General features: G+C 38.8%; 1 protein-coding gene across 8 annotated transcripts in view; it reads left to right on the top strand.

Annotated features, from left to right (window-relative positions):
* TENM3 (teneurin transmembrane protein 3) overlaps positions 1 to 24,204 on the top strand; it is a 323,364-nt gene that overhangs the window by 145,487 nt on the left and 153,673 nt on the right. For all 8 annotated transcript variants that reach the window (XM_056326386.1, XM_056326387.1, XM_056326384.1 and 5 more), the window contains one exon: positions 5,224 to 5,433. In XM_056326386.1, the coding sequence (XP_056182361.1) occupies positions 5,224 to 5,433 (210 nt within the window). The remainder of the gene's footprint in view (positions 1 to 5,223; positions 5,434 to 24,204) is intronic.

Here is a 24,204-nt window from a genome sequence, read left to right as displayed (position 1 = left end):
GTGTTAGACAGCAGCAACTGCCAGAGGCTCAGCCTTAGACTTACTTAAGCCTTAATATACTGAAGATAGAAAATCCCATGCATTCCTGTGCCTCCCATTACTACCAGTCCACTGATGGCAGTCTTTCCCCTTGTTTCTTTGCTATCTCTTTATGGGTTGCACTTACCATACTTGTCCCTTTCAGATTTTCCATATGTGACATCAGCTCTGCTTCTAACTTCTATTTTATAGTTTAGGTAGAGTCAATCTTTGTGTAGAACAGTACAAAATTATTTTTTTACATAATTATCTTGTACATATGTATTTAATGTATCCATTATTAGCTCAGGTGTATTTCTTTGTCAGTGTTCCTCTTACAAGCAGTTCTTTGGGTTTTACTTTCTTTGGGGACTTGTATTATTTCCTTAGCAAATGTATTCACATCTTCACATATTGCTCTATTAAGTCTGTTCCTGCTGTAGTTTGCCTATATTTGCTGCAAATCTTTTTTGGTTTGTGTGAGATAATTTTTTTTTTTCATAAATACAGGAAGATAATTGAAAGTCATGTATTTTTGGTTATAAACATGCCAATGGATTAAAGTGTGTTTATACTTACAACTAACCTAAAAGATGAGATTTCAGTACTCTTAAGCCCAGTATACTTTCTCATTAAAAATAGCTTACCATCTTATGTCAAAGTCACATAGTTAAAACATGAAAATTTGCTTTTTTTTAAAGTATGGGCAAGAAAGTCAAAGCAGAACAGAAATTTCTGCTAGCCTGTATATGGAAAGAAGCAGAACAGGGAGGGCGGAAAATCAATATTTGTATTTCTGTGGTTTTCCTTAGAATGAAGTATTCTTTGCATCGTTTTGTGCCTCCAAGCTGTGTGAAAAAGTGTTATAATCAATATAATTGGCTTTTGTCATATTTAATGATTTTTGTGATTTATAAATGTGTTTAAGACTTCAATAAGAGATATTACCACATATTTTAAAATGCCTTTCATTCCATGTAAAAAAGAATTGGAGAGGAATATGTACATCATTTACACTTCTTCTTTCTAGTGTGGTGTTTGTGTTTTTTTTCTTAACATGTAGCTTATTCTATAAATGGCAATATAGCGATCTGTCTACCTTTTCACTTGGAATCAAAGAGGAGCTCAATGCAGAAATCTGCCAGTGCTGAATGAATTTGTACAGAAATACTGCTGGTTGGCCTAGGGTTCTTACAATGAAATGGCTCGTATTATAACCAGCTCGCTTTTCTCTGCAGACTGTGTAATTTAGTGACAAGAAAGCACCAAAGGGAGGGTTAAGGAGAGTTTCCATCCTTTATTGGATGCAGGGGGAAACAGTGACAAAGGCTGAGGTACTTAACGCCTTCTTCATCTCAGCCTTTAGCAGTAAGACCAGTTGTTCTCTGAGCACCCAGCCCCCTGAACTGGAAGACAGGGACAGGGAGCAGAATGAAGCCCCCATAATCCAAGGGAAAGTGGTGAGCGACCTGCTACACCACTTAGACATGCACAGGTCTATGGAGCTTGATTGGGATCCATCCAAGGGTACTGAGGGAGCTGGTGGAAGTGCTCACCCAGCCATTTTGAATCATTTGCCAGCAGTCCTGGCCAGCTGGGAAGGTCCTGGTTGGCTGGAGGTTGGCAAATGTGACGGACATCTACAAAGAGGAACTGGGGAACTACAGACCTGTCAGCCTGATCTTGATGCTGGTGGCGAAGTTTATGGAGTGACATCACATGGCATGTACAGTGCAACTACATGATCAGGCCCAATCAGCAGGCATTTATGAAAGGTTTGACCAACCTGATCTCATTCCATAACAAAGTGACCCACTCAGTGGATGAGCAAAAGGCTGCGGATGTTGCCTACCGAGGCTCCAGTAAAGCCTTTGACACTGTTTCCCACAGCGTTCTCCTGGAGAAACTGGCTGCTCATGGCCTGGACGGGTGGACTCTACACTGGGTAAAAAGCTGGCTGGACGGCCGGGCCCAGTGACTGGTAGTAACTGGAGTTACATGCAGCTGGTGGCCGGTCACAAGTGGTGTCCCCCAGGGCTCCATATTGGGCCCACTCCTGTTTAAGATCTTTACCGATGATCTGGATGAGGGGATCGAGTGCACCCTCAGTAAGGTCGCAGCCAACACCAAGCTGGGGGGGAGTGTTGATCTCTTGAGGATATAAAAGCTCTGCAGAGGGATCTGGACAGGCTGGACCGATGGGCCGAGGCCACTTGTATGAGGTTGAACACGGGTCAGTGCCGGGTCCTGCCCGTGGGTGACACCAGCCCCCCGCAGCGCTACAGGCTGGGGGAGAGCGGCTGGGAAGGGCCTGGGGGAAAGGGCCTGGGGCGCTGGTCAGCAGCCGGCTGGGCATGAGCCAGCAGTGTGCCCAGGTGGCCAAGGCGGCCAACAGCATCCTGGCTTGTGTCAGAAATACTGATGTGGCCAGCAGGACTAGGAAAGTGATTGTCCCCCTGGACTCGGTACTGGCGAGGCCCCATGTTGAATCCTGTGTTCGGTTTTGGGCCCCTCCCTACCAGGAGGACATTGAGGTGCTGGAGCAAGTCCAAAGACGGACACCGAAGCTGGTGAGGGGTCTAGAGGACAAGTTGTATGAGGAGCGCCTGAGGGAACTGGGGTTGTTGAGCCTGGAGAGAAGGGGCTCAGGGGAGACCTCATCACTCCCTGCAGCAAGGAGGTTGTAGCGAGGTGGGTGCTGGTCTCTGCTCCCAAGTAACAAGCGATAGGACAAGAGGAAATGGCCTCAGGCTGTGCGGGGGAGGTTTAGCTTGGCTATTAGGGAGGAAATTCTTCACCGAAAGGGCTGTCTAGCATTGGAACAGGCTGCCCGGGGAAGTGGTGGAGTCCCCGTCCCTGGAGGTATTTAAAAGGTGTGTCGATGTGGTGGTTAGGGACATGGTTTAGTGGTGGACATGGTAGTGTTAGGTTAGTGGTTGGACTTGGTCTTAAATATCTTTTCCAACCTAAATGATTCTATAATTCTAAGACCTGCTTTCCAGTGTTACACTGGTTTATAAAAATCAAATCACCAAAATTGTGTAACTTGCTGGTGGTGTTAAAGGCCTTATCACCCGATTTCTGCAGTGGCAGAGATCTATACCCACTGAGTGTAGCAGTGGGAGCTTTGCTAGTAGTCCCCTGCTTCCACCCCACACCTGACACACAGTGTTTTCTGAACTGAGAAACCCAGTAAGCCCGAGCACCTAAAGTGATGCTCGTTCTGGATGGCAACTCATCAGTCCAGTGCAGTGTGAACTAGCCAGTAGCACTGAGTCAATTAATAAATTTGGATAAATGAGGTAACTCACAAAATAATTAAGGCACCTTCAACATGACACATTCTCAGGCAACTGGATATTTTGTATGATTACTGTTTATGTAACCAAGGCTCTGTTGTGTTCAAAAGTTAACGAGTGTTAATGAGCTAATTTGTGTTTGAAAAACTGTTAACTGTTATTGCAGTTATTGAAAAAATTAAATGTAATAGCTATCTACATCAGTTTGAATATATCATAAATAGTGCATTAAATACTCCATCAGGAAATAACTACAAATCCAGATTACTGAAATAAGCAATGTAAAAAAATCAAGGTGTAGCAAGAAAATCTGGTGTCACTTTATCTTGAACTTTAAAACATGCCCAATCTTTACTTCCAGATTCCCATGTAGAGCCCTGTAAAATGTTGTTCCCCCGTCCTTGTTATTTCCATGGCTATAAACCTTCAGTTTCACGCAGGAGTTACTTGAGTAATAGCAAGTGCTCGCTTTACTTCCAGAACCAAACCTGAATCTTAAATTGGTAATGATACGTATTGTGCTGTTCAATACAAGAAGAGGTAAATGACATGGAAGAATTAAGCAAATGGTTTGTTGTGAGGCTGTCACAAGTTTCTTTCCAGGGAAAACGATTGGTTAGGGTTTAGCAACATGTTCTCGAGATCTTTTAAGATACAATGTGGTGGGATAAATGGCTAAACTGAATATGACAGAAAAAAAATCAAAAATTGAGGTGATTCTGGCAGTGTACAAGGGAGATCAAGGGAAGGTAGCTCAAGCTTTTTGTGCCAATATGATTTGTTGTGTTAATCTTAAATATAATGCTGAAGGGTGCTGCACCTCTCCAGCATAACTATACTATTGAGTACCATAAAAGCAAGTCATTACATGATGGAAAAACCCCACTCTCTTCCTTTAATATAAATATAGATTCATAGTTATGAATGGTATCCGTGCAGGTTAATCTAATTCTTTTAACATAAAGTATGTAGTAAAGCTACTTTATTTTCTGGTACAATTCCCTACCTGTAGGCAACATAATACTATATTCAGAAGTAGTCCAGCAGTCTTACCCTTACAGGGTGAGATCGGTGCTGACTAAATACCGTAAAGAACGAATGTATTCACAGGGTAAATTAGGTGACGCTTTCTCTGCTGTTTACCACGTTTAATCGTTGTTCCATTGGAGGACTAAATGCATTGTTATGATATCCTAAAGCTTTGTTTAAATCTGTCTTCCTCCGTGGTGCCTTTACAATACTTTCAAGATGTAGAAATGGGATGTAGTCATTGCATATGCATGTTTTAAAACAACTTGTGCAGATAGACTCAAGTTTTACAGGTGAAACATTTTAATAGACTTTAAATAGTGTATGTGTCTGAGAAATGCTGGTAAAAACTGAAATTCCTGTCATAGTAACTCATGGTAGAAATTCAGGGCTGAGTTTCCCTGTATGTGTGAGCTTGGAAAGCTGTTTCTGTTTCTTTGTTGGTCTGTATTTTTTTTTTTTCCATAACTAGATTTTGGACTGGAGTATCCCACTGAAAGAAGCAGCCCTGTATTTGGCCATATATTTCAGTACTTCTATACTGCGGAAAGGCTTGAATAATAGAAAATCATGTGTTTTCTGAATGGTTGTACAAAAAATACTTCGTTAAGTTTGGCACCTGTTCCTCTGTCATTCTGTGTTGCAGAGACATTGGAAGTCTAGGTAGTTGATAGACACTGTCCATTGAAATAACAAGTCGTGGCATTGCGTTAGGTTTTCTAAACCGGTTTATTACAGATAATTGTCATATCTTCTTTGTCCATCTCTTTTTATTGTTTGAAATAGACTATTCGCCTTTCAGTGATGCAAAAAATGATTTGTTGTTCATGTGATATCTTGATCCATATTTTAAATTAATTTTTATTTTTTTTCATAGGTCCTCCCATGCCATCCTCCTCATCTAGTCCATCAGTTACTGAACATTTACACTCCCCTCCTCCATCACCCAATCTCCATGACAACCAGAGGTGGTTATTAAGTAATAACGCCAGCCAGCCAGTTCAGGACTCTGATACAGATGAGGACTATACTGCCAGCTCATATCTAGTACAGACCGGTACTATTTCAGTGTCTGTCCCAGGTCATGGTAAGAAGAGGACACTTTGTCTATAGTTTGAATACCCTTTTATTTTCCATCCTTTTACAAAATCGACTAATAAAAATTAAAGATATCAACATTACTTTGTATTTTAAACTGGTTTTCCTTTAAATGTAGCAAATTATGTTTCTACTTTACTGTAGGATATGCAAGAGTAGAAACTAACTTCTAGTATATAGAAGCTCATTGAAGTTATTTTAATATGCCATACTTATATGAAACAATAGCCATTGATGATTTATTATGTAATTTGTAGCAAATGACTAGCCTTTAGTTCTGCTTTTTAAAGGATAGGCTGAAGTTGATTAAACTGTCGTGATGTTTAGCTTCAGAATAATGTGAAAGTTATCTGCCTCATCAAGTTCAGCAGGTTCCATCTGTTCCTTTAATTTCGCTGGGTCAGGAGAATGGGATTTCTATGTTACTGGATAGGGCAGTCTAGATTGGAGAAGGAGATCTAGAGGCTCAAGAGAGCTGTGTGGTGAGAGGAGGCAACAATGGCTCCTGAGATATATGTTCCCATGTTTCTCATACTCCCAATCAGTATGAGTAACCAACAGGAGTGACATGTATTTGAAACACCAATGCCCACTTAGACATCATGCCCTAAGAAACCACATTTTAACTTTTTTTTTTTTATTATTATTTACACGAAAAACAGTAGCCACAGTGTTCCATTTTTGTTGTATGCTTGAACAGATTTTCTTGCAGTAGGCAGACTGGAAGAATAACGTTAATTCACAGCCCTTCCCCAGTAGATCAACAAAGCTTGGAGCAAACCTCTTCATTTTCTAATAACCGGTTTTGTCTTTTGATTGTAAAGAACTCTCTTACAGATGAACCACTAGAGGGGGTTTGGGGAAGTATTTTCCTGCATATCAGTTAGTTCAACAGAATTATTTTGCAGAGTGAAAACACTAGCTTGAGCTTCTCTTCCTAGCTTTGAGTGCAGCTTTGGTCTTGTGTCTAAAAGGCCAATCTGCTAAAAGCAGTTGTGTGTGTGAATTTGACGGCTTTTGTGGGGTTTTTTTTGCTATGTTAGGGGCTTGGATTAAGATCTTTAAAACTGACAATGATAACTTTATTTTTGCATGTTCAGCTTGCTCCATATTTAATCTGTGAAGAACTCAAAAAAATTAGTAATACATTGTCATAATCAGAGTATGTTATCAAGTTGGCTTCTTTCCTTTAGGATTATGAAATCTGTTAGAAAACATCTGCATTATCTAAATGGTAGCCTGGTGTAGTTCAATAAGTCAATACATTTAGATTACTGTATCCACCAGCCCTTCCTCTATGAATAAAAAATGCAAAAGTGAGAGAAAGCTGTTAAAAATTTTGAATGGTTGGGATGAACTCCTTATACCTTCTAGCCTCCTAGGAACTAGCATGTGTTCATCATTCCTTTAGGTTTTAGCATGTTGCTGCTTCTGACATTTTGAACAGCTGCTTGCCAGTCTGAGTTTGCCAGTATTGAGAACTGTTCCTTAACCCCTTTCACCACAGACTAGCCAAAATAATTTCAGCAGGTCCCATGGCAAGTAAAGTGTTGGCCTTTTAGCAGGACAAAATAGGGGGGGTGGAGGGGGGTGGGGGTTGATAACAAGCAAGGCAGGAGTTAACACCATGGTGTATGTTGAGAGAGTTGTTCTTGGTAAGACTTGCCAAGCAGAAGGAGAACCCAGCATACTCTGTAAGTACATGTTCGTTGTCCCCTCCCCTCTCCTGCTGTGTCCCCCTGTCACCTCTGTCTGCAGGTGTCTGAGATTGGCCCCTTCAGTGTATAAGTGCAGTAGAAGTGCTTGCAGTTTCTGCTTCCCACTGTCTAAATCGGTGATCTATATATACACTCTTAATCATTAGTCTTGCTGACAGTCATGTAATGCAGCTAATGATGTTTCACTCTCTCCACAAGATTGGACTTGTTTTTAGAAGTGCTTCAACTTGCTAACCACTGGTACTGTATTTGTGATTGCCATAATTTAAGTAAGGTTTGTTTGCTTTTCTGCTGGGTGAGGAGAAGACCATAGGTGTTCTGGTAGCAGGTTTTCATTCCTGCAGTCAGCTGCAGGATCAGGGTTTGTATTACTTGAAGAAAGGATGCTTTCTTCCAGCACGTATATGAATATTATTTGGAATATCTAATTTATTTGCTTATGGTTGGTTTCTCATACTGAGAAACATCTGATACTGTTGGCCTGTTGATGGGGAAAAAATAATGTTCTTTGTAAAACAGGCAGGAGCAGAATTTAATAATTAAGCTAATACTTTCTAAGTTAGCTACAGCTTTCTTCTACTCGGTGGTTTGCATTGTTGTATAACTTTTTACCAGTATATGAATTCCCCAAATTTACCCTAGAAAGTAAATATCATTTAATTGTGGCCTTTGGTACAGCCTTATTTTGAGTATTGTGTTTTTTTAGGTAAAATGGTAAGTAATACGGCATGTGTAGCACTTCCACAGAAGGAAAGTGGGGGGCGGGGGCGTTTCCATAGTTGTCTTTTACATCTGAATGAATTAAGCTTTCCTTGCTATCTAATGTTAACGGATACAAAATACCTCCAGTGCCATATTCTGGGTGGTTTTGTCCAATGTTTATATTGGCAGGGGGTGAAGGATCACTTCTGAAGCATTTAAGATAAAAAAAGGTACTGACCAAAAACAATTCTATAATTGAACTGTTTTCAGTTATATTGACTTTATGTGAATAGCATGTTAAATTACCCTCTCTTTAGTCTATGCAAACATCTGTTTGTTTTCCTTTAGTCTGAGTTCATTTGATCAATGTAGTTTATTTGATCAGCTCCCTCCAAATTTAAAGGATCTGATTATGTGTTTAGAATCATATTAATCTAAGTCTTTGGGTTTGATTAGTTTGTTTTGTTAACCAATGGGAATTAGCTTTCATTTGAGGAATTAGCTAAAAGAGAAATGAAAATTACTGAAATCAGTTATCAAATGCTTACCACATGAGAAGAAAAGATTTTCATGGAGGTATTGCTAGTAGCTTTAAAAATTTGTATCAAATGAGGACTGTTGTGGACAACTTAACTAGGAGTCATTTCATTTCTCTAAAAGCAGTGTGTTAATAGGTTATAAAGTTCAGAAGATGAATTTTAGGACCATCCCTCATAACAGTGTTCCTTTACACAGCACTCCAATTTGTTCTACTTGTTCTTCCTCTTCTCCGTGGTGCAGCTCAGTATACTGACTCTGTTCCAGCAGTCAGCCTATTTGTCTACTGATCTCAGAACAATTTGCTAGTTTTATTGGTTTTAGACATAAAAGCCAACTAGTTTATAAGAAATAGGAGCATCTGAATGTCTGCAGGAAAGAGGAACAATTGTTCAAGTGTGAGGAGGTAGAACTGAATCTAGAGGAAGAGGATTCTTGAATGTGACTGAGGTGGAGAGGGTTTGTTTATGTAATAAAGTCTCCTTATAAACAATAGAAGTCATGTAAATTTATTTAAGCATCTTGATAAGCTGCTTAATCTTTTTCCACAACAACCTATAGATTTCTCAGAATTCGGAAGGGAATTTATTGAAATTAGTGGTAGCTTATCTTTCAATACAGACATGTATTATAATGAGAAATACAATGCTAGATTCTTAGATTAAACAGACTGAAGAAAAGATACAGTTAAATATTAATGCTTACTACTGGCAATAGAGATTAAGAGTCTGAAATAGAAATTCAGATTTGAGGAATTTTACCCCCTAAATTGGAAATAATATGGCAAAAACTTCAGTTGCAAAGCAGAGAAAGATGGGTTTCACAGCAGCATTTGTACAGTGTATTTGAACATTCAAGTTGTACAAGATTCTTATGTTTCTTAATAACAATTTGTGATGATAGTTCATCTGATGGGAAGATCTGAAAAAGATTTCAGTATAATATAAAATGTTTTTCAGTTGTCCTTGATCAAGGGTCTGCCAGGTGACGCACGATAAGCAAGATCTGCTCCAGCCACATGGGAGTTGCAGATTGATGGGCTTTTCAGTTCAAAATGGCTAAGGTTTCCTGCAAGGAGAAAAAATTTGGATATCTAGAGCACAACTCCGAATTTCAATTTGTGAAAGAGAAAAAATAACCTAATAAGGCTGGTTGAATGATAACATATGAGAACTCTTCATATTCAGAGGTCTTATTGTAGGACATCTCACTCTGCAGACACCAAATGTTCTGTGACATGATTCTCCTATAAACATATTTTGAGGACTTTAGTTCATGATGACTCATTAGAATTTTATGGGAGAGGTTATAAAAAAGTATCAGTCCTACAGAAATTATTACTATTTTATCATACCACAATGTCAAGAAGCCAGAGTCAAAACTACCTGCTTTTGTACAAGCACCTAAAAGAATACAGGCCAAATGCTCAAGCCTGGCAGTGGTTAATGGCCAGACGCAACACATGTACATAGCATAGGTGTGAATTTTGTTGAATTTGTAAATCTGGGGCTTTTAATGTTTCAGATTTTCCCTCCAGCTATCATATTTTATTTTTCTGCTTAACTGTCTCAATTAATGTATAACCACCATAACTAAGCAATCTGCTATTTCTTCTTCTCCTCACTTCTGCTTTTTCCTTCCTGCCAGAATCAAATGAAACTGAAGTGTAAATGGAAGTACACGCAGGCATTTGTGTTAAAAGTTAGTGGAAGAGGCAAGTGACCTTAAGGCATCTTGTCTTCCTTTGCACCTCTTGCTTTTGCCTCTGTGAGGGTAAGCGGACAGCATGATTTCCCCCTTCATACCGCGCTGGCTTGAGATAAGGCTGGAAATAACCTGTGAATGTTGAAAAGACCCAGGGCAAATTAAATTAGTCCTAACCAACATCTTGGAAGTACCTCACGTAACCTTCTGGCTGTCCTGCTTTAGTGCTTACAAAACACTTCCCAGCCCTTATTCCATCTTTGCTTTGCCACAGTTATTCCACAAGGGAAACTGCGTGTGCTGCTGACCTAGAACGTAGCAGCAAGGCTGTCACCTGCCATGTATTCAAGAGCAGTTTAGCTCTGATTATTGGGGAACAAAAGGAGGGGGGGAAGAAGTGCTAGGGGAGAAGGAAACACAAACATGATGGCCAGAAACTGAATGCTTAAAAGCTGTTTTGGCTTTTTTTTTGGTGAAGTGTAAACTTCTTTTTCTGTCAATCGTTCTGAGAACTGGCAAACATCTGAATTCCCTGGAAGCTCTGTGGGTGTCCACACACCTTATTTTCATTGTTGTCTTGCACATCATCTAATGAGGTATTTTTATCTCATCTCATAATTGATGAATTAAGTTTTTTCATTGTTTTATCAGTACGTACAATTTGTCTTCAAGTCAGACACTGGTCCTAAAACGTGTTGCTTGAAAAATGAATTCAGACTTGCTTTGTTAGAAATAGTCTGTGATAATAAATTAAGAATAATAGATCAAACTAGGAGGAGTTGTATTGAAGAACATCATGGAGTTATGCTATAATCTTGGTTTTATTTAACATCATCATTAGTTATATGGATGAAGAAGTAAAAAAGGCACTAAAAACACTTCCTAATGATACTAAATAGTGAGAGTTCTGAGTGCCAACTGGGGACAAAATATTAATAGAAAAGGACAAGGAAGGCTCATTAATTATATGGCCAGAAACTAATAAAGTGAAATCAGAACTGAAAAATGTAAGCTGGTCTGAGATGCAGAATATTCAAGAAAAATCTGAGGAGAAATGGTGATAGAGAACTTTAATTAGGCATAAATCTGCAACATGGTCTGACTAACAAGTACGGTTTGAGCTGGGTATACATATACATCAGCAAAGAGGGAATCACAGACATAGCATCAATGGAGTCTGAGTTTTGAATTTGGGCCTCTTGGTCTTTCAAAGTTCCTGTCAAATTCTCTTATTACTTCTAGAATTATTACTATTTATTCTACTGTTCATATATATTTGGATGAAAACAATTAAAAGGTTAGAGGTGTTAATATATGGGAATAGGTAAGCGAATAAAACTTTTGACTCTCTACATAGCCTAAGTACTAATTAAGTGCTGACAAAGGGAAACCAGTAACCCAAGATGGAATGAAGCATGTTTTATACCATGTAGAGATATAATTAAAAGCTGTAGGATGAAAATAAGGAAAGATTGGACACATCAGCAGGGAAAACTCTCCAACGGTGAGCTGCATTAAAGATACCTAGGTCTATCCCAAGGGAAGTGACAGAACCTCTGTCACTTTGTAACATGAAGTTAAAATAAATAAAAAATATCAGTCATACTGCTGAGAACAAACCTACGTTTGCTTAGGAGAAGGTGGACTGAGGTAACCTTTTCTAGCAATATCTGTGTGCGTTTCAAATCAGGTGTACATAAGTTTGTAGTTTGTAACAGAGATTGTGGTACTAAGTTACTGTAAGTGTGTTCCATTAGCTGCATGCATGTTGCAATGCATTGTCTTGTTTAAATGTAACCAAAAAAGCCCCAGTTTGTCCTGCTGCCCAGGCTGGACTGAAATTGTCCACACCTTCCATAATAAATCCTTTGCAAAGCAGACACTTTCTTTTCCCACTTGCTGGACCGTTTTATATCTTGCAAAATTACAAAATAAGGTTGCCTGTTCTCAGTGGAAACTACCAATGTCTTCTGGGCATGTGCATGTTCTTGTAAATATTTCTGAAGCAAACATGCTTGATACCCATAAATTCAGAATGCCTGTGATGCTGGATAGAGATATCTGACAAGCTTTCTGTAAATATGGAATAAGTTCTTGCTATAAAAATACATGTATTTCTGAGGCCGGAGACTTGTATTTCAGCCACTGTATAGCAGTGCTTGCAGGCTTCCTTGGTAGCTACAGAAGCACTTAATCTCTTACGGTCAAAAATCAGGCAATGCAGGAAGGCCAGTATCCTTTGGGTACAGATCAACAGATTTATCTGTTCTGCGTGCTTGGGGCAAATACGGTTGCTTTAAAAACTTAAAAAATGTCTCTTGAATGATAGCCGATTTATTTTTGATCCTTTTTTGATATTTGATTTCAATTTCATGAATACGTCTTTTTATCCTCTTTCTTGTGTTTTTAAGCCAAACTTCTGTCAACATTGTTCCCTTAATGTACAAAAATGTACATTTGTTCAGTTTAATTAAGCATTCAGTCTGTTTGCCAAGAGCAAATTACAGTTCCCCAATCTTACCCTCACCCCTCCAAAATCAAATTTTGTAAAGTGGTGAGCAATTAGTTCTCATATCTGATTGTTTTAAGTCATGTTTTTCTCTTAAAGATTTTTGTAGTTTTTGATCTCTGTTACTTAATAGAAGAGCCAAGACCAATTATTTCTCCTCAGATTGTGGCCTTTGTAGCCTTCAAAGAACAGTCTCCTCCATGCCTCCTGTATCATTAACTGCAAAATATCTTTACAAAGATGATTACGGCCTCTTCACAAATCAAAGGATTCAGGGTGACAAATTATCCATCTTCTATTTGAATGCATGCCAGATTGGACAACCTGCCAACTGTGTATCGTGCTGCAGATATCATCTGATGCAGACACATTTCGTCCCCTCCTTCCATCCCCATCAAAAAGCATATTACAAAAAAATCATGCAAGTTAAGAAAATCTGTGAAGATAAACTGATTCTGAAATACGGTGAAATGCAAAAGCAGAACACAGTTTTATCAAAGGAAGAAAGCTGCATCCAAATATCAGATTGCTTAAACTGAACAAACATGTACCTGGCAGTATAGATGAACATGAGAGTGAAAAATGCATCCCTTATGTGCTTGCTAGTGCTTGCATGCACAATGTTTCCTTTTACTAGCTTGATTACAGAACAGACATTCCCAATTGGAAGATAAGGAGACTGAATTTAAATTCTGTCACAGTTTGTTAATGGAAGAATCCTGAAGTCATGATCAGAAACGAGATGTACTGTTCTTGTGGGGAAAAGTAGGCTTTAACAGATTTATGGTAGAAGTTAATTTGTAATACAAAAGGTAAAAGGAGAAGGAAACAGTCCCAGAGAGAATTAATTTTCGTTATAAAGTTACAAAACTGAGGACTGTACCCAGCTACTGCTTAGGCAGACTTCTGGGGGTACAAGTTGTGCTTGCGCGCAGCAAATAACTCTTATGAGGTCAGGATCAGATGCACGTGTCTCACATCATCACGTTAAACTCCATTACTTATGATCTTTCATTATTTTATTTCAGAGAAAGGTGTAATATTTTTAACTTTGTATCACAATAGATTTATTTTTTTTTTTAAAGCCCTACTTAGGAAGGGAAGACTCAAGATTTTACACATGCTCCCATTTATTTGTTCATCGCTCAGTGGCAACAGCCTGAACTTAAGAGTTTCACCATCCTTTCCTATCAGCTCCAATGCTCACCAAATCTTGATAGCTTTTAGAATACAAAACTTCTTCCGGAAACATACAATGAATTGAAGGCTGTGAGCTTTTGAAAATCTTTATTTTTTTTTAATCTTCTTGTTTCTTAGTCTTTAGGCTGTTCTCATTAGGGGTGGTTTTTAAAAAACAAGCAAACAAACAAATCATGGGTTTTTTTCCAGCTCTGGGAGCTTAGTTAGTAATTTCATTTTTTATTTTAGCTAAACTCATATCAGTTATGTAGTCCTGCTTATTGTGAGGACCTAGTGCTTTGGAGAGCACCAAATATCTACCAGCTTGGTGCAAAATGTATAAAATTATTAAGGATAACATGGACTGTCCTGCCCTCTTGCTTGTGAAGTTTCCTCCTCCAGCTGGGACTGAGTCTTTAGTCACTGTTGAAGAAAAAAAGCTCTGCAGATACATAAAATGCTTCATTTATTCCTTAGCTCTGCTGAATGCTGATGATTGCTAGGGCCTGATTCTGTACTTCTGAGGAAAGCCAGGTTGCTGTTGGATTAAATGGAAGTTGCCAGTGGGCGTTAATGCAGGAGTTAAGTCATTGTAATGCAATTGCAACACACATTTTATTCTATAGTGTTGAAAAAGTCCCTGTAGCAAAAAAATAGAGCATTAGTCAGCAACAAAAAATGTGGTTTGTCTCCTCATTGCCTTTTGGCTTCCACTTGAACTCTGTTCTGGCTACCTGTTAAGTTAGAGAACAATGTTTTAGTGCTTTAAATATGTTACTGGAAGTAAACGGGGCTCACAAATTCTGCTGGCAGATCCTTGTTGCATTCTTTCCTAGGAGAAATACCGAGGATTTTGTGCTTGAATCAGTAAGCAAAAAATAAATAGGTGTGCACTGGATGATTGTGAAAATGGAGCCTGTCTCAAAGTTGCTTTGAAAAGTAAAAGGCTAAACATTGGGCACCTTTAATTTAACATCCTTTTTCTTTCTAAATATTACTAGGTATTTCGAAAGCTTAAGAGTGTGCTTAAAGCATAATTTAATAATTAAATAAATCAATAAAGCAGAGCTTTTCTACCTTATACACAAAAGGCTTCTCCATTTAGTATCTTTCCGTGTCTGACGTAGCATTGACATGAATTTATTTGTCACTAACCCATTAGGAGTACACAGGAGTAGTAACCCTACTTTTGAAGATGCAGAGATCTGACTGGAAGGCACATCAGCCTTCCTCTCTCATGCAAGGCCAAGGATTCCTATTGTCAGATGCAGTGGGCATGAAAGCAGCAATTTTACAGCACAAAAACTCCAATAACATTTACTGCGGTTGGCTGAGATTGCAATGCACACAGGCACTGCTCAGTCTTGGTTGCTTAAGCACCAGCTTTCCTTGGCTTTTTGCCAGCCTGCGCGATTCAATGAGACAAGTCCTTTAAGGGAAAAGAGTTTTCCTAGTAACTTGCTGTGGGGTAAACAGACCATTCAGGCATAGTTTATTGCATTACATACTTGAGTATGCATACTGGAATGTGGCAAAGTAATGGGCAGAATTATTTTAATCGTTAGAATTCACAGGTACGAGATATGTTCTCTGAGCCAGGAGGGGGGGAAAAAAAAAAAGTAAGGATGTATCTGTCTGCTAAGCTGCTGATCATTTATTACAAAGGACTAAAATTATTCTCTCCGTGGGAATTCTGTATGTTTACACTAGTATCCCTGCTATGGTTACAGAGAAATGAATTAATTCGCCTCTTTATTGCTATTCTTCACTTGAAGATGAATCCCACAACAGTTAGCAGCAGCCAGTTAAAATGTCAAAGAACAGCTCTGTGTATGTAACGGGATACTTTGTTAGCATTAAAAAAAAAAAAAATCTCAATTTAGAAATACTCTAAGTAGGGGATACTTGCAAATTAAAAGGAATTCAGTAACGGTAAATTCTACCGTCAGTCCAACTCATCTTTGCGGTGATACGTACCATGTTTTACAGTAATCAGCAGTAAACATCCCATCATTGCTGTAACCTGGAGACTCCAGATGAAATATTCTCTTATATATTATTTTACGTGCATTTCTTAAAGCTTTAATTTAACACTGCAGTACCTATTCAGACAACATATAATGGAATTTATTTGTAGAAAAACATATGTTGTGATAGCTGAATATATAGAAGGCTGACTTGGCTATCACTGAGTACAAAGTAGCTGCTACTGTTTGGATCTTTTAGTTCATTCAGGCAGCTTGGAAGAAGGGTAAAGCTTTTCCTTGGTTTTGTTGCTAGTAGTGGGTGTAAAGGGGGCTTGTTTTGTTCATTCTTAAATCCAAAGAACACAAAGGGGTTTTTTTGTCATGCGCTTCCTTCTTTCCCCTCAGTGGTATCCTACAGTGTGTTCAGGAAAGGTTTAAAATACTGTCCGTGCTTGTTTCTTGAGTCTGGGTTACTTTCTGGTAGGTTGTCCTCTGTTGAGCAGTGAAAAAGCGAGGATAGGAGTGACCTTGCACCCCTCACTCTGTGTACACCAGCATCGAAGATGCTTCAGAGAGCCAGTGAAGCACTTACAATTTATGAGTTGTGCTTTTGATTCTTTAAATCTGCACAGCAACTCCATCAGGTTTTTACAGCTGGACTCTTGCTGTAATTGCTACTGGGATGAGATGCGCAACGTGGGGTTTTGGAGCTAAGTACTTCATTGTTTTACTGGCCAAAAGTATATAGCATAGTGGGAGCAACAGACTTCCTGAAATTTGCACTTGTATATCTTCATGTTCTTCACCCATTTCCGACATGCTGCTGATTTGCCAGCAGGCGTTCTAAATGGGGATGATAAAAATGGAAATGCTGAAAGATAAAGTTTCTTAGAGCAGCGGTATGTTAATAAAGAAGTTGCTTGTGATTACAAACGTATGGTAAGTGTCCAAAGATCTGTTTTTCATTAATTAAAAGACATTTTTACTGGTACTGAAAAATTAGAAAGAAGCACTTCACGATTTGAATCTTGTTGACATCAGATCACAACATAACGCTCAGATAAAAAGTATCCACCGACAGAAACAGTAGTGATTGGTACCTTGTAAGCTTCAGTTTCCAAGTCTAGATCTTATGTGTCTCCAGGTATGTATAATTTTGGCCATATTTGCCTGGCTAATTTGAAGATAATCCTTCTTTCTCAAGTCTTTATAATGCATTTTTCAAGAGATACAACATAAAATTGTTACTTATGCCCCGCCTGTAACTTATAGTTTTCAAAATTCACTGCAGTATTTTTCTTCAGATGTCCTTCATGATCTATTTCCTCAAGGCCTTTCATCAGTGGCTTGTAATACAGGATGTTTTTCTGTTTGTTTACAGTTTTGTACGGATAAATTATTTCTTATTTTAATATGGTCTCCCATTTGGAAGCCTCTGTTGTCTCCTTTAATTGTCATGATTTCTGACTAGTGTGTGCCTAAGCCAGTAAACCTGAAGGCAGAGAGGGAGGATGGGTTAGATATGTGCTAAAACTCCTTTCTAGCTTCCGAAAAGCCCTCTGGAATAAACTGGTTTGCCAAGCCTTCTGGGACAGGAGGCCCTGAGGGACATTCCTGGGCAGGGCGGAGGAATGGGCCAGTGTACTTGCATTGCTTTGAGCCTGAAAGGCAAATTCTTCCCTCCCCTATTACAGTTATTTATAGTGTTAGCTAGGCATTAAAATGGATGGTGGTGTAGAGAAAGACCAGCAGAATAATAGCAGAGTAAAACAGTACAGCCTGGCCAGGTTTATCCAATTGTTTTATCATTAGTAATACTCAGATCAAAATTTCTGTTAAATAATTTCATCTGGCTGTTCTTTTGATTCAATCTTGAACCTTGTATGCAGCTTTGCTTCGTTACCATGTAACACTTTTTTATAATCGTGACCATAACAGACCATATTTTTTCCCCCTTTGTGTGTGAAAAATTCCTTAAGAGAGTTAAAATGCAAGGTTGTAAAGAATAAAATGCTTAAACATAAGCATTTTAACCACACATCTCTAGAAGTAAGTACCCTGTAGCACCGATTTTGTGCTAGGGAAGTTGGGGAAGCTTCCATATCCTTCATGCATGCTTTAGCAATGTCGGTGTTCCTGTATGCTGTTCTGCCCCAGATTTAATCTTTTCTGTCGTATCTTAAAGGAGCAGACAGTGACTATGGATTTTGCACCTGGAATTTTAAACTGGCAGGCATATATGTATGTATTTTGGAGTCATGGATAGGATGCTGCTTCCATTGAAGGTTCAAGAAATTTGAAGGCAGGAAAATAATCAAAGGAATGATTAAAAGATGTTTAACTTTTTTTTTATGTGGTTAGCAGTATAGAATTTTTAGCTAACGTTGATCCAGAAATAGTAAAATGTGAAACTAAACAGTCTATAATCAGTGTACTCACCTTTCATCTATAGTGATGATGGTTAGTGCAAAGGCTTAAATCCTGGCAGAATTAAGTTGTAGTTACCGTACGTTTGTGTTTCTGGTTCCTTTTACTGTACTGCCACGATTGCAACAGAACTTAAAATGTATTTAAAGAAATGTGAAAAGTATACTCCTGTGGTTACAAAGACTTAAACTATTCAGTGGCATCTGCAGAAAGCCTTTGGGAAAAACTCTTGAGAGTTACGAAGTATGGGAACCTCAGGATTCAGTGTTCTTTTGCTGCCTCATCAGTGCTGCTCTAGTTTTGTTTGGTTCCTTGGGAGATGAGTAGAAAAGGGAAAAAAAATAGTAGCAGGTTAGATATTTCCACCGTTCAAAAACATGCTCTCTGCTGACGTGTCAGACAACAACTCTGCCATACGAGCGAAGCCAAGTGGTGATGCATCAAAGCCTCTAATTTTGAATCCACAGAAGGTCCTAGAAAATTAGATCCCTTTTTCTTAGCGTTTTTGTTGTTTAGCATAGTATGAATGGTCATTTCCATTGCTATATTACTGCTGCGGAGTGTCAGCAGGCTTTGTAAGTGCAGTTCCCTCATGTTCAAAAGAAAATGAATGAGTAATGGAGATGGCTTATCTTCTACCACGTATCAATTTTTGGTGTTGTCAAATGTTCAGCTCTCTTATGGAGAGGCAGGCATGAATCCCCTCTTCTGCTAGTGGGAGCATATGCAGCTGATTAGGGGACAATTTTTTTGATACCACCCCTCCTCTTAGAAAAATAGGCAGGGAGATGTTCTTTCCAGATTCTTTCTGAGCCTAACTTCTGAGCCACCTTGGGGCAAAGCAGGAGGGAGGTAAGTGGAGATGAAAAAGAGATAGTCCTGGACTCATCTGCCCTTATCTCTGTCTTCGATGACTCATCTTTTTAATGCTCCTTAAGCAGTCAAGAGTGCTGAGGAATGCCATATAGTCAAATGTACAATACAGCAGGCTCAAACTGGTGGGAGCCTTTTCCTCCCTGAAGTGACCTGTATGCGTGGATATGATTTTTTTTTATTATTATTATTTTTCATTTTCCTTCCTATTCTTTGGAGAGAGGTTTGTTGGGGTTTTTCTCTTCTTCCATCTTAATTTTAGTCCTCCTCATCCTTTAGATGTACTCTTTTCATTTCTTCCTTTCCCTTTTTGTACCCCTTCTCCTTTGAAGGATTCTTTTTCTTATTAAGTCACGTAACCTTTATTAGACCATACCATGCCACTCCATCCCACTTCCTACTTTCTCTTTTATCCTTTTTTCTCTTTTCCAGTGGACTCTTTCCACATCATTCTCTCCTTGTTCAGGCTTCCTGCCTCCCCTTCCTCATTCCCTTTGTTGTGCTCTCCATGGGACAGGTATATCTCCTGAAAAGGTGCTTTGTTCAGAATGTATCTGCCTTGGGGCAGCTATTTAATGAAAAAATCAGCTTTCCATCCCATGCTTCTATCCCTCTGAAGCCCTACGCAATAAATGCCAATTACAGTTTTACATAATTAAAATAACCATGTCGTATTTCTTTTTTTAATATTGGTGTCTTCACATTAAAGGAATTGAATATTATGCAGCGTGTATGTTTTTTTGAAACAAAAAATAGAATTTATGCTTCTAATCCATATTACAGTTCTCATTATCCAGAATTTTCTTTAACCCTTCTTTTCTGTACTGAGAATATTCCAGCCATCTGCAGAAGGGTCAGCAAAAACACAAATAAGAACACTTAGAAGAAGTCTAGTTGCTTTATAATTGGGGATGAAAACTAACATCCTGGCTGCTTCTGATCCCTCTTACACTTGGGCAGCAGGAAAGCTGTTAGAAGGGATGAAAATTGATCAAAAAAAAAACCCCCAACAGACTTCACTTGATGGCTGCTGTGGTTATTGGGAGAATTCGCAGTTGCAGAGAGGACAATGGGAGATAAAGATACAGAAAACTGTCTGTCTCAGGTGGTTCTAGCTGTGCAGGATAATCTTAACCTTTTGGGTGCTGGGCTACTTATCCTGCCCCAGGGAACTGAGAGATTCGTGGATACTTTATTATCCTTACAAGAGGATTAAAAGCAGAAATGAAGGAGATGTTGGTACTGGGAATGGCATTAATTTACTGAAATGTGACTAGTTTTGCTGTAGAGAGTAGCTGTTTTCAGACTTCTCAGTAAGATGCTCCCACTTAACCTGAAATGCCACTCCCTTTAATGTGTGAGCTTGATACCAAGTGGCTCTTTAGGCTCCCTGTGCAAAAGTTAACATCAGGATTTATGCTTTTCCCCAGGTGTTTTCTCTGTCTCTTCTATTTTATTCTATACAGTTCTGTATTCTTGCTCTTATTTGTATTGTGCAAATAGCTAGATTTTAAGTAGCTGAAGCTAACAATTGATACAGAAATGAATATGTTTTAGAAACAAGGATCTTACCTTTTTTCCCCCCAGAATTTTGTTAAAATTATTAGATGATCTTTTGAAAGTCAAATTTTTAAAAGACAAAAGTCAAGTTTGGAATTGCAGATTTCTCTGAAGAGATTAATGATATAAATGGATTACTGAGAGCAGTTTTAGGAACTGTGTTCTCTGTAGTGTTTCATGCTCAGGTAGTCCCATTAGAGAAAGTATTTTTGTTCAAGAGGTGACAGGCAGTCAGCAAGTAGGACTTCAACAGCATCGCTGCATGTAAAACAATGCTTTTTGCATAAGTGAAAGGATCATAATATTAGAGTGGCATCAGGATATGATTGCAATGGTGGTGACATGTTTGTGCCTAAATGTGAGATGAGCGATTAATTGATGGACAAAGGATAAAAAGAGTTTAAACGTGCTGTGAAGAATGTTTTATCTAGTGCGTGGAAGCTTTTACAAAAAAATTACCATGTGTAGACATAACACCGTTGCCTTGGTGACTCCCATGTTGCATGCGATTGAGAGTACTCTGCCTGCTTCTGGGCTCTCAGAAGAGATAGGGACCTGCTGGAGAGGGTCCAGCTCAGGGCTACAAAGGTGACTAAGGGGCCTGGAGCACCTCCCTTACGAGGAAAGGCTGAGAGCTGGGGCTGTGTAGCCTGGAGAAGACTGAGAGGGGATCTTGTCAATGTCTACAAATACCTTATGGATAAGTGTCAGGAGGACGGGGGCAGGCTCTCTTCAGTGGTGCCCAGTGACAGGACAAGGGGCAATGGGCACAAACTGCAACACCAGAAGTTCCATCTGCATATGAGGAAAAGTTTCTTTGAGAGGAACCAGAGTACTGGAACAGGCTGCCCAGGGAGGTTATGGAGTCTCCTCCTCTGGAGACATTCAAAACCGACCTGGACACAATTCTGTGCAACCTGCTCGAGGAGAACCTGCTTTAGCAGGCGGTTGGACTAGATGATCTCCAGAGGTCCCTTCCTACTCTGACCATTCTGTGAGATCACACCTGAGACTCTTTTCTGGAATGGAGGAGCTATGTATCTCCTCAGAGTAGTTAATTTTGCTCAGCGATTAATTCAATAGTTGTGCTCCCAGCACCCTAACTGGTCATCCGGCAGTGTGAGTGGACCTGCCAAGATTTCCCATCTGCTCTGGGGCACACAGTGCCCCTGGTCGTATACCCTCCAAGCACCCGTGTGGCAGCCCTGCACAGCAGCCCTCTGGTTGTGCTGGTGATGTCCAAAGGGCTGGAGCGGTCAGAGGGAATTAGCTGGCATTGTAACGCAGAGCAGATGGATGTCTGTGGCATACATAACCAATCCCAAGGATCTCTTCCAATGCTCTAGTAGTGTGGTTGGAACTAGTCTGCTTTAAAGGAAAGAAAATATGGCAGGATGGTTCTGAGGCACCCTGGAACGTGGTTAGAGAAAAAACAGAATTGCTCTTTGAAGCACATTGCAAAAACAGGATAGCTGCTGCTTTTATGTCCTAGGACAGAAGTTCCTCTTGGGTGCCTTTGTCCTTCCCTTGTCAGTCTTTTTTCTCTTTTTTTTTTTTTTTTCATCTTTCACCATTCTTTCTTCAGTGTTTTTTTTTAATTCTCTTGTATGCTAGTAGAAACATCTTTGACATGTCTGAGTGGTTGTCTCTATACATTTACCATTGTGCTTTGTTTTTTCCTTTCCCAGATGTTTGCATTTTTAAGGGATTTCATTGCCTAGAGGCTATTATTTCTCAAAAGAAAAGAAAAAAAGTAGAAGAATATTTCAATTGCTTTTCTTAAAGCACAAAGAAAATTTACAGTTTTTTTTAATCTCCTGTCATATTTTAGAAACTTGTGAGAATTTTGCTTGTGATTATATTACCAGTTTATCAGTCTAGGTTTTCCTTAATCGTATTTCTCAACCATATGTTCAGTATGTCATCATTATATGTATGGTGCAATAAGATACTGTGCAACAGAGCAATGCGAATTGCTCAGGTTATTTTAAGATTTACAGTCAATCACATAAAGAAATGGAAAAAAACCAAAACAGAGTGAGTTTCACATTTAGTATTGTAATCCTTTAAATCTGTATACCCCTTTAATTTTTTTTTCATTACTGATATTTCCTTAGTATGTAGAATGGAGACACATTGGTTCTGTAGAAGAAACTACATTGTAAAAGAAACACCTTAAAAGGAAGTAATTTCCATTCATTAGTACAACACTCTGAACTGATTAATGAGACCAATATAATTTTGTATTTCAGAAGTAATAGCTTGAGTTATTTTTTTCCCAAATTGTTCATATTTTATTGGCTGTTTATTTTCTATTACATTACTTTTCAGATTTATGCAAAGTACTTGTAATTATCATATCCTTCATTTGATGCAATGAATATATTTTACTGGACAGCTTTATGCATTCGGTGTTACATTTTCATTTTGCAGCTGAAGACCAATTTCCTAATTGCACTTATGTATTTAGTTGGTTATTGCAGTTTTGGTTTTGTTCTTAGTGTTTTCAGGCCCTTTTCCGAGCTGCTCTGAATTTTGCATTTGTGTTAGGCATGTGCAAGGCAGGGCTGTCTGTGATTTTACAAGTTACAAGTCTAAACCAAGCTTTCATTAGCTACTTTTGTAGTTCTGAAGATTGCGACTGAAAGTTGCACCTTATATCTGCAATTGAATTTCAAATATTAACTTTAAGGTTGATACCCAGTAGTTAGTATGGAAGCAAAATGTTTGTGGAAACTTCCAAACTGTTGATTGAAATTTCCATAGTACCTCTGTCCTGCTAAGAGGAAGAGCAGGAAAAGAATGCTTTTCTGCCTGGGGCTTTTGTGCCTTACATGCCATGGAGATAGGAGCTGTATACAAACAACTTTGTCATTTATAGCCAGCACTTTGTTTTTTGTCTGAACCCAGTGATTTTAAAACATCATTGGAGCAGTAATTTTCCTCTTGTAAGTAATAAACATGCCACATCCTTAAAAGACAAAGTGTGAGACATAGCTATAATTGCTCAGTTTTGGTGCCAAGGATAAGTGGTTTGAAGGAAGCTTAGCACCCTTATCCCTAGGGAGATGTAAATTGTCACAGGCAATGCCAGGCACAGTAACTTCTCACTTGAGTTCTAGTAAACAGCAAGGACACGTCCCAAGTATAATAGATATTCATGAAGTAATATTAAATGTACTACTTCTGACACATATTTATATTTTTATTAACAGTAATTTTGTATGCATTTGCATAAATACTTATAGTGCAACATATTTATATTCCAAGAGCTTTAACAGTGCTGCAAATATCAAAGACAACATGAATTATTCTTCTGTTCTGTAAGAGTAGATAGCTTTTCTAGAGGCACACGCTTCTCATTGTGTTCCTGTGTAAGGGCAAAAGAAATCACAGGTCAAGTGGGACCTTCTTGCTGTCATAGCAGTGAGACTGATCTTAGTGGCTTGAATATTCTTTCTTGAGGTTTGCTTTTCAAATAAGTTTTTATTTGTTCAGTAACAATTTATATGTACTCATGTTCCCCTGTCCCTGCCAAAAAAAAGGTAAGTAAATACAGTAGAACAATGGTGGATATGGTTAAG

The sequence above is a fragment of the Falco biarmicus genome, chromosome 1 (assembly GCF_023638135.1).
Source record: "Falco biarmicus isolate bFalBia1 chromosome 1, bFalBia1.pri, whole genome shotgun sequence".
NCBI lineage: Eukaryota > Metazoa > Chordata > Aves > Falconiformes > Falconidae > Falco > Falco biarmicus.
This window is presented reverse-complemented; position numbering and strand designations above follow the sequence as displayed.